General features: G+C 30.5%; 1 protein-coding gene across 1 annotated transcript; it reads right to left on the reverse strand.

The window, feature by feature from the left end:
- Positions 1–2,602: 2,602 nt before the first annotated feature.
- LOC134691703 (uncharacterized) lies at positions 2,603–6,488 on the reverse strand. The gene is made up of 3 exons (XM_063552262.1): positions 6,157–6,488; positions 4,102–4,263; positions 2,603–2,821 (listed from the first exon to the last, which is right to left on the reverse strand). Exons 1-3 carry the CDS (start codon positions 6,335–6,337, stop codon positions 2,652–2,654), a joined length of 513 nt encoding a protein of 170 aa, XP_063408332.1. The 5' UTR covers positions 6,338–6,488; the 3' UTR covers positions 2,603–2,651.
- Between the last annotated feature and the right edge of the window lie 4,830 nt (positions 6,489–11,318).

Genomic DNA, 11,318 nt, shown 5'->3' on the forward strand with positions numbered 1-11,318 from the left:
CCGCTTGAAACGATCCAGAAACAACATAGGCAATCGCATAAACAATTTGAAGAATTTTATTTTGGATAAATGACTTAAATATCGTCCTACATTTAAAATAGATTGGAAACAGTGTCGTCAAGTCACTAAAGATGTTCTTTTCTCGTTTTGTAAAACAAATGGTGTAAACGAAGAAAAATCTGATAAAGAATCTCTTGATTCTTATCTAAATAAATGTATGAATATTGTAGATGAAAGCTACAGAATATCACATTTTGAAAATAATTTATAAGTAAATAATACAGAATAAAATACGCCTTTTTCCAGAATAAGAAATAAATTTCAAAAACTTTTAAAGCGGTTTGAGTTTGTACCGGCTGATGAAACAGCCATCAATGTGGTGTTGGTATACCGTAAATACTACACGGACGTTTTAACGAATGAAATTTTAAATTCATCTACATCCAAGTCCTTTTGCTCCCAAGAGAGTCATATAGTAAACATACATATCATAACAACATCACAGCTTTAGGCTTCTTCTGAACAGTTGAAGGTCCTTAATATGTATTGGTAACCTTAACTATACAAAAACAGTAAAATATCGTTTCATCTCGGCCTCTAGTAAGTGGATATTTTAGATGAATAACGTGAATTTTAAGGTCCTTTTGATGTTGTTTTTACAGATTTTACTTTTCTTTTCTTTACACTACACTTCCACACAATCTAATCAAACAAAAGTTTCCCTATTTAATTAAATGGTCCTTTGGTAAATCTAAATTCAAATATATTTGCTGCAACTCATCTAAAGCTTTTTTTTCTAATTAGAAAGGTAAATATGATAGGTACACCTACTGGAGGTGTGGTGAGATGATAAAAGCTGTTAAATTTCTCATTGATAACTTGTATGTACGTTTCGACAACAAAGTTTAAGTTCTTAATTTTGCCGTTTGATTAGGTACTTTCTGTTATGTAATTTCCTCTGAGGTCGGTTTATTTGTTTTTTACAATTTAAGCTTCTGACATGATCTTTATTACATACTCGATTGAGTTCAACCAGATTTCAAATGTGTTTCTTTAATTATTTTTTTGAATAACACATATGGTTTTTGAGAAGGAATCTGCATTTCTCTTGGCTTGAATACTTGTCACACCAAACAATTATAATGATTATGAAAACTATGTTAAACGTTGTTTTTGAAGTTAAATTTAATCATCGTTTCCTGAAAATGGTAATTTTAAGTACTTGACTGCTAAGGATATCTTTGCATTGGTCTATAAAGTTTTCTATAATGACTTCTATACCGATATTATACCTCGGTTCTATAAGAGAGAAAAGAGTTAACACTTGGATGAACATAAATATCATGACCACCAAAAATACGGAAACAATTGATGAAAAGAGATAAATCGAATTTCATAGCGATTTTCCGCCTCATTATGACATGTATGACACATTCAGTTAACTACCTATGTTCTATTAAACACAGGTGTGAATATTTTACGAATGTGTTGGTTCACCGCTATGGGTATCTGTTTCATCAATGACAACGGATATGTTGCAATGGTCGTCACAAAAACCCGACTATTTTCCCTAATTTGACCTACAGATTCAGACTTTTTTATTGGGTGTATACTAACATGAACAACAGAGGTCATCCATAATCTGGATTGGGGTTCGTGTTATTTAATCATTGGTTTTCTATTTTGTGTTCAGTGAACTTTTGTTTGTCGTTTTTTTTTACTCATGGCGTTGTCTGTTTGTTTTCGACTTATGAGTTTGAATTCATTAAAACGAAAAACGCATATCTTGATTAAAAATCTTGCGACATTAAGAAAATGATTAATGAATACATGTAACAAATGCACACATATAAATATATGTTTAAACTTCAACAAAATTCTTTATTATAAATACAATGTAATAAGATAAAAAATATCAAAGGCATTACAGAAATGTACGGCTCAAAATGAATGAGTCAGCGTTTAAACAGCTTATTCCAATATTAAGACTGATTTGCTTGCTGTTCTTCGAATTGATCACACTTTGCATAATATCAAAAAACATTATCACGCCAAGTATATCACGATAAGACATAATTTCACCTTGCATAGAATGATACGGCACTATCTATCCTTGATAACTAGATAAATTGTGGATGCGTTAAAACCTAATCACATGTACAGTTGTATTCACTCATTTTGCAGGCAAATACTGTTCGGTTTAGCTGTAATAAGGTCAACGATAGCATATTGGAAAGTGCATACTACATCATGTTATTAAAAATATTCTAGAAATCCAAAACATCGTATTTTAAAAAAAAACATTCCGGAAATACAAAATTTATATTGTTTGTGCACTTGTTGCTGATTTTTCACATATCAGTTTAACAAATAACAATCACGCGACTCTATTAATAAAACCTTACGTACGTAAAAATAACACAACTCGTTATTGTTGTACGATTTTACACCACGGAACATAGAATAGCAAGATGTATCGTTAAAATCCGTCGAATACAATAATATTGACGAAGATAAGTGTTCAAAGAAATACGATTTATGCAAATAGCTCATAGTTAAAGCTGCTTCCTTTAAAAACAATGCCAGAGACTACTCCGCCTAATCTTTCACATATTGTCATGCTAGGATGAACACAATGACAGCTGTCGTCGTTAGTTCCTCATCCATCGCCATGCTAAGATGAAAACAATGCCTGCAAAAATCCCTCCTATTCCACCTACAATACATAGCCCAAAGGAATAGTGGAACTTTGAAGAATCCAACGTTATGTTTCCATAAGAGTATGTTGCAAATACTATTGTTCCGATCAAGGCAAATCCACCTAAAAGAAAATGGCATATATTTTAACTGACTAGTTACTGATTTCCAAGTCAATATAACTTTTTTATAGGATGTTGTTTGGTGTGAGCCAATTCTCAGTGTTGAAGACCATACTTTGACCTATAATGGTTATTTTTTACAAATTGTGACTTGGATGAGAGATTTGTCTCTTTGGCACTCGTACCACATCTTCTTATATATATTGTATCTACTATGACGGACAGTGCAAATTCTAAGTTGTAAGTGTTTTAAGATGGACGACCTTCTGTTATTTTAAGCGTCAGTAGACGATTACCTTTTCAATAACTGGAAGTGATATCAATTTGGATTAGATTTGAATTAGTCCAATATGAAGGAAATCCCGAACTGTCAAATGTAGAGACTTGTCAGTGCTTAAACCTCAACCGTAACACACTCGCCTCTTTCAGGCAACAAATGTCATTTTTAACAAGTCGTTCACAACATATAGTGTATAATGTATGGGCTGTCCAAAGCTTTTAATGTGTCAACAATTTAATCTATATAATGTTCCCCCTTTTTCTATTTATCAACAATTTAATCTATATAATGTTCCCCCTTTTTCTATTTATCAACCATAATCAACAAGTTTGTTTATTATATATCGAAAAATGTAATGGTCATTTTTAAATCGTTAATTACTTAACCATAATATAGTTTTTCAAATTTTAAAAAGTATTACATTCAAGATTAATAATCTAACTTATATAAATCTTAATACTTGACATCTCTCTGAACCCATGGCGTATACGTGGCTTTGAATATAGTCAACCAGGTTCAATCCATCATTTGCTACTTAGAAAAATTCCTGCACTAAGTCAGGAGTATGACAGTTGTTATCCATTCGATTGATGTGTTTTAGGTTTTGATCTTGTCATTTGATTATCAACTTTCCGTTTTGAATTTTCCTTGGCGTTGATCAGTTCTTTGTGATTTTATTTTGTACATTGTACGTCACTAATTGCTGTTATTAAATTTATTAGCGTTTGGTTGTTGTTTTATGTGCTTATTTGTTTGTTTTTACATTCTTTGCAGAACTGGTTTTAAAAATATACCTTTTCTAATTGACTTAGACTTTTCAAAGACATGAAATGGTTTTAACATATCGTGATAGAAGAAAGATTTGATTGAAATTTTGCATCATGCTAATAATGTAATTTTATAATTATTGAATTTATGTCACAAAAAATAAGATTTGTTGTTTTGTTATATTAAATTTCATTTTGACATCATATGCAATTAAATCATATCATTAATATTTACCTGCAATTAAGTTAAATACACCTGTGATAGCAAACATATTTCCCTTTTCCTTGAGTACAAAAATCTTAAGGAAAGCACATGTCACAGCTACAACAAATGCTACCAGTGCCAGACTTTCAAGAACTTCGGCAGCTATCATATGGGCATCACTTACTGGTAATTCTGCAATATTGTATTATAAAAATCAGGCGAAAAAAATATATATGTTGTAATTCGTTTCGGGGTGTATTTATTACCGTTTGTTTTTCTTGCACATTAGTTATTGTTTTCCTCATATGTTATATGTGATGTGTTTCTCTCAGTTTTACTTTGTTACCCGGATTTATTTTCCCTCAATCTATTTATGACTTTCGAGCGGCGGTTTATTACTGTTTATTTAGGATATCTATTGATGAAAACGCTGAAATTTAGACAGGTTTTCTCATTATGTCCGACTCTCTTTTGTATTTTAGTATTTTCAATTTTGTCAATTTTCTACCAGAGAGGGCCTGATAAAACGAAAGCATAATATATATTAAGCTTACTGAATCCCAGGTCATTTTGTTTTTTTTGTTTTATTGCTGTAAAATTTAAGAATTAAATATCATACATAATGCGGCATTGAAAAGTAGAACGACAAACAAACCCTATACACAAATATTTCTTGTGTCTATGTCTAAAATTCAGTCGTCTTATTGTCTTATTTGTCTTTTACAACAATAAACTTAAATAATTTGAATTCATTTATTTTCGTGAATTAAGGAAAACTTGCATATTCGTGGATATTCAATTTCTTGGTCATGTCAAAGTCTGTTTATATTCCTTTAGAGAATTAAGTGCTATCATTATAGTATCGAATGGAGTCAGTGAAAGATTATTGGCGGGAACAGTCAAACTTTCAAATAAAATGTTTACCTCTATGAAATATCGAAAAATCAGTAAAAATCTAAAAGTAATATGCATAATATTATCGTAATTTCCATAATAACATAAGGTATTTAATGATTTAGAGAAGAAACATGAGAACAATTATTTCTATACATTTCATTGAAGTTACCTTTGTCATCCAGTGTATGATTAATGATGTGAATAACTTACTATATAATTGTGTAGTAAGAAACATAATACATGATGTACATGTGTTTATTCTTGTTTTCGATATCACGAATAACCGCACATTACATTTTGTCTAAAACAACCGCATACTTTACAGTTTATTGAACTCAGTTTAAATATATAAGTGCGTATACGTATTTGTTTATGTTAAGTTTCGCTAAAAGAATAGTTGACTTCCATTATTGTTAAATATTCAATTTTAAGTTGCCATCATACGGTAACAGTGACTTGATTTTTTGAAGATTATCAGGTTGTCTGCAAAATGATATTGTAACACCATGTCGACACATTATAATGCTTTTTGATCTCGTTTGCTGCACTAACTTGACAAAAAAGCTTCATATTGTAAATCGCCGCAAATAGTTGACAGTATCAATATGCAAATCACCTGGTAATTGATTTATCGGGCTGTATCTTGCGTCTTTTGTGAATGTTTTTCTTTTGATTTCATCAGCAACCGGAAATTGACTTGATGAGTTCGGGTCAATTTTATCAACGTCGGCACATACTAATGACCTCGCTCATATGTCCGGGTCAAAGTTATTAATGCCGGTTCAAAGTATTTGACGTCACGATGCCGTGATATGGAATAATATTAAGATTTGACCAGAGTGATATCGACAGTGGGACGAGCGATAATTATAGGTTATCGTTGGTTATCTCAACGAGATTGATTTTATCGCTCGAGTCGGTCACGGCAAAAGCGAGAAAAGCATTCGAGTTAAGATGAACAATGCTAATCTGTTTAGTGCTATTTTACCTATGACGACGTTGTCAATTTCATTAGCATCGCCACGTGGCTCCTTGGTTTCCTAGCGATTATTTTCCATCTCAAGCGAGTAGCATGCATGATATGAAAATTATCCCAAATGAAAATCAAAGGAAAAATGATAAAAAAAGCGATAATGCAAAATATCATTAGAAGTCTATATAAAATATTTAAGGCCAATAAAGACATACCTGTATAATAAGAACACGCTTCTACACCTTTTGATTGGTAACATGATTTCCATAATCCCATATGAATAACATCTCCAAATGTATACCAATATGTTGTTGAGAATGCTATTATATGCAGCAGGAATGATAAAGTGGTAATAGCAACTCCCCCAATAACCATCGGTGGAAAGGTAGACATCATGAAATATCAGTGTGTGTAGTGTTCAAACTTTCAAATTTCAAACGGCAACACATATAATGTGGTTTTATAAAATTATGTTCGCAATGGTATTTATAAGTGATATTTCAAATTTTCTATCCGTCGTTTTATAGTAAGTAAATGCACGATGACGTATAATGTACTTAGTTAGAAGACGCAAACGGATATAGGAGTTTTATTACCAGAAAGGCAGGGAGTGCTTTTATAAAATTATAGTTTACGTCGTTTTTATTTTTGTATGTGTATGGTATTTTAAAATACTTACTGTTTCTAATAAACTCTACACTTTTACTTTCGATAAATTAGGATTTTTGGGAAACTAATTTTGGAAAATGATAACTTGTTTTCTTCAAAATGACATGTGTACAGGTGAACTTCCAATTAAAATGTTCAAGATATCTGACTTTTGTAAGGTCCTGGTAATGAAACTTCGACAAAACGACGCACTAACAAATATGAGTATATGTAAAAATCCTGTGTGCTTTGCTAACTAGCAATTCGACCATTTTGCCTAAACATGTAGACAGCTATTTCAATAGGATTATTATCTCCCCTTAAATAAAACTGGAAATGACGCAACGTTAGATATTGCAACTACCACGAAAAATAGCACTAAAGAAATATTTGACGGGAAAATTTTTATTGAAATGCTGTAATAAATATTTCAAATCATACATGAAAATAAAGATTGATTCTTGAATTTTCACATTATAATAGAGAAAGAAACAAAGTATAATATTCATAATCTTAGAAAGACTAAGAGTGTAAGCTCACAAAATTCGAATTGAAAAATAATTTGAGCCACATAGCAATAGATTTGCAATGTCTTGCTGAAATGTCCGAGTTAAACTTTCCATACCCAACTATATCAGTCCTATTCAGGACCGATAACTCTGTCGATAGATATTATCGGGTTTACAATATTGTTAAAATCAGACCAATCATATTATACGTCTCTGTTGGAATGTATGTAATAACTTTTTTTTTACACAATTTAAACTTTATATCGATGCATTGCCTGGATTCAGCTTTAAATATTGAATTAAAAAAAATATAACAATTAAATCATTTTCAATGATCGAAATTCATTTAAATTAAAATTTGAATTAGCATATTTCTTTAAAATAATTATAGAAACATATAAATATTTGAATGCCTTTTAAGCAAAAAATGTTTTTTTTAAAGAAATTTTCATAATATTCATATTTTCCTAAAGTTTATTATGAAACAAACTTCTTCTGATTTGACACGGGAAGAAGAAGATATTTATTTGTACATTTATGAAAACTTTTGTATATTACAAAATTTAAACTCTGGTAATACATGTATACACACTGACAGGATGTTGAATGTCACCTGGTTGCTTTTGGTTTGCACGTCTACCTGACAATATATTATGATGTAACATTATAACCCAAGTTAGATTTCACCTGTTCGGTCAAGGAATGAAATTTTGAAGGTATAGAATATTTATCTATTATATTTGGTCATTATTTTTTTTTCTCTTAGGATGAAAACTTTTTTTTTTAGTTTTAAAAGGAATGTATAAATATATTTCTAAAGAAAGATAAAATATACAGAAAACTTGAAAAACACCATTAAAAAACGAAGGGAATTGTTTTTATTATAGATATTGTAAACTATTTTCTGGTAACATTATCTCCTAGATCTGTCAAAATAAATGTTCCCGTGTCACATTTTTTGTTTATTAAGAAATTTTGAAATCAATGATATCGAAATATCACTAAAGTAAAATAACAGAAACATCAGAGATTCTTAATAAAAAAATTAAAATAATCTAGGAAAGTCTTAATATAGAAATCATTGATTTGATGCAACATTTCCAAATGATACATCAGCCGCCATTTTGAAAAATCTCGGAAAATTCCCTTTTTTTAATCGATGTTTGATCGAATTTGCCCTGAAATTAAACTGTTTTAAGTACTATTTTTCGCCAGCTATATGTTTGAATATACTTAATCGATTTGCAAAGTTTGTGTTTTATTTACAGAATTTCTTTATTTGTTGTAAAAGTAGACATGGGTATCGGTAATTTAGCATTGAGTCAACGGAGAAATGACGAGAAAAAGTGCATGTTTTACCATTCCAATTTGACCGAATTTAATCAAAAATTAAACGGTTAGGACCAACATTGTTTGATAGAAATATGTTTGAATATCAAGGATTGATTTGCAAAAGTAAGAAAACGGATCAGGTTTATGAGAAAATAAAGCTTTATTGAAGCATATATGCATTTTATATGGGGAAATATAATACAAAATGGCGGCTATTATACGTCACAAAAGTCACGTGATGTCTAACTTAGTTGGATATGATGCCTTCACAAAACTTTTAGGGGCAAAAAAACAGAGATTTGATTTCGTGGAGATTATTTTTAAGCTTTGATAACTATACCAATAAAAAGTACTTTTAAAGTTGAAGTTGGTACACCAAATAGCCTTAAGATTACATGGTTATCTATAAAAATACGAATTAATGAAAGTGTCTTGCAATTTTGTCCGTTATCATAATTTGATGTCGCCACAACTAATCAAGCGTAATATGCTAGGTACGGCATGATCTGTATTCTTGTGTTCCTTCCTCAACTAAATGTAAATGCCCTGCTTTCAACAAAACAAAATGATACACACATTAAAAACAAAAACTATCTTTAAAAAAGATATCCAACGTATTTAAATTTGAGTATATGTTTAAAACTATCATTTTGATAACATTCGTAAGCACACTGACTTAATGATGCAGGACCACTTTAATGAAATCTCAATCTGAATGTTACTACAAGAAATTCTTTTCTAAGTCTGGTTATATTAAGGCAATTATATATAAGAATATTGTTATGACACCTACAATTTTTATTTGTCAAAAAATCTAGTGCAAATAAAAAGAAACAAATATACATTTACTACTATTATCATCAGACTTAATTCATGGTTAACAAAGCTAGAAACTATTAGAAGTATAAGTAGTATCTTTCTGTTTACATTCACCAAAACCCCGCGGAAATCTCACATGCGTAGGTGCGTCCTAAAAGTCATGTACCAGATGTACGTTCGTACAACAAAGTTAATATTAAAAATTATATAATGGTCCCGAATAAACAGCTGTCATGGATGCAAAGAACTATAGGAGAAACAATTATTTTAATAAAAATATAAGTCTTTGTAAGATCTAGTTCAAATATTTATAGTTTTTCACTTGCTTTCCATCACGATATAATTTTCGAGACGTTTTTTTCAAACACAACCAAATCACCCACCATGACAGGATTTTGTCCAATCACAGAAAGGATTTTCGGGCATGCGTAGCCTGTTGTCATAGTGAAGCGTCCTTAAGTTCAAAGTGCCCAAACCGAAACTATACCGACTACGTCGGAAAAAAAGTAAGAAAACCTCAGTATCATAACTATGAGCTATTGTATGTCTCTGCTTGAATAAAATCATACTCGGGTTAAATAAATAATGCAGCAAAATTCCTCCAAAAACACATTACTACTAGCAGTAAAATTGAATAGCCTATATTATATGTAAATTATAAAATCATATTGGATTGGATTCTCACGGCATTTATACTTGTTTATTATACTTTGCATTTACCCAAAAAGGAAAGCAGGAAGAAATAGATAGTGTGTTTTCCAATTTAACGTCATTTTTCTGTTACACTAAAGGGTATCAATATCTGACGTTGCGTCAATATGGTAATTTTTTTATTCGAATTAACATTTTTTTGGCTTTTGCTCGTGTAGAAATGAACATTGTTTTTCTTTTTAATTGAAAAAAACGGAAACTTTACCGTACACGGTATGACAGATGAGTAAACATTAAAGTAATGAAATGATTCAAATGAGTTAGAAAAGAAATTTTGGTTTAATATGTTTGCAATTAACCGTACAAAATCGCTAATTAATGGATGGAATAAAGGATAAGAAGGGTGACTACTGGTGCAACAGGACTATCGATTCTAAAAACATGTTTAAAGTAAAACCAAGGTAAGATATGAACATTAAAGGGGTACTAGCTTCGAGATATATAAAATTATACATATATATGATATATGATTATTTCTGTCCAATCATTAATGAACATGAAATAGTGAACTTAATCGTTTTTAGCATGCAGCCAGTATAGATTGTTTTGTTTTAAATAAGCTTAAAAACATGATGAATTATTCATTAGCAATTGAAAAATTCGACAACACTGAATCCGTTTTAATGTCTTCAATCTAACCTCGTTTGCTAGACATAGATAATGAAAGCACATATCAAAGTTGCAACAAATGGATCTGAGTACGAATACTTTATTTCTCATAAAACAACAATTACATAGTTATAAAGAACATACATAAATATAAATATAAGGTACAATTTTTACTACCAGTGCAAGACTTTACAGATTTCAGACAGCTGTATTGGGCGTCCCTTTCAAGTGATATATTGTATTATAAAAATCAGGCGAAAATATATGTGTTATGATACCTAATGAAAAAACAACCGCTGGAATTTATGCACACTTATTTTTCGTTATTCTTCCTCAGTTTTTAAATTTTGTCAATTTTCTTCCAGAGAGGACCAAATAAAACTAGAGCATATGCATAATGAGGCATTGAAAAGTATGATAAATAAACATTGGTTGTGTATATGGCTTTATCTTTCTTTGGCTTTCTTTACTACTTTGACCTGAGCGTCACTGTTCAGTCTTTTGTAGACAAAACACGCGGTTGAATTTTAAGCTTGGTAAATTTAATAACTATAAGCAGGTTGTTATGTTCTATTGTATTGTTAATAGTGTGTGTTCTAAATGTTCTTCCATTTATTTGTATTGTAGTCCTGTATTGTTATATTGTCATTTTTGAGTTATATTAAACTTCGCCATAACAGCTGGAGGCTTGGCTAGCCACCAAGCCAGGCTTAACTCACTTTTTTTCTAAAAATGTCCTGTACCAAGTC

This window comes from Mytilus trossulus, chromosome 11 (assembly GCF_036588685.1).
Source record: "Mytilus trossulus isolate FHL-02 chromosome 11, PNRI_Mtr1.1.1.hap1, whole genome shotgun sequence".
In the NCBI taxonomy this organism is placed as follows: Eukaryota; Metazoa; Mollusca; class Bivalvia; order Mytilida; family Mytilidae; genus Mytilus; species Mytilus trossulus.

What these genes read in the sequence shown, in the direction of transcription:
- LOC134691703 (XM_063552262.1), bottom strand. Translation starts at nt 6,337, where the DNA reads ATGATGTCTACCTTTCCACCGATGGTTATTGGGGGAGTTGCTATTACC. An exon ending in AGCGTGTTCTTATTATACAG is followed by an intron (nt 4,264 to 6,156) that starts GTATGTCTTTAT and finishes ACAATATTGCAG; the next exon opens with AATTACCAGTAAGTGATGCC. An exon ending in TGTATTTAACTTAATTGCAG is followed by an intron (nt 2,822 to 4,101) that starts GTAAATATTAAT and finishes ATTTTCTTTTAG; the next exon opens with GTGGATTTGCCTTGATCGGA.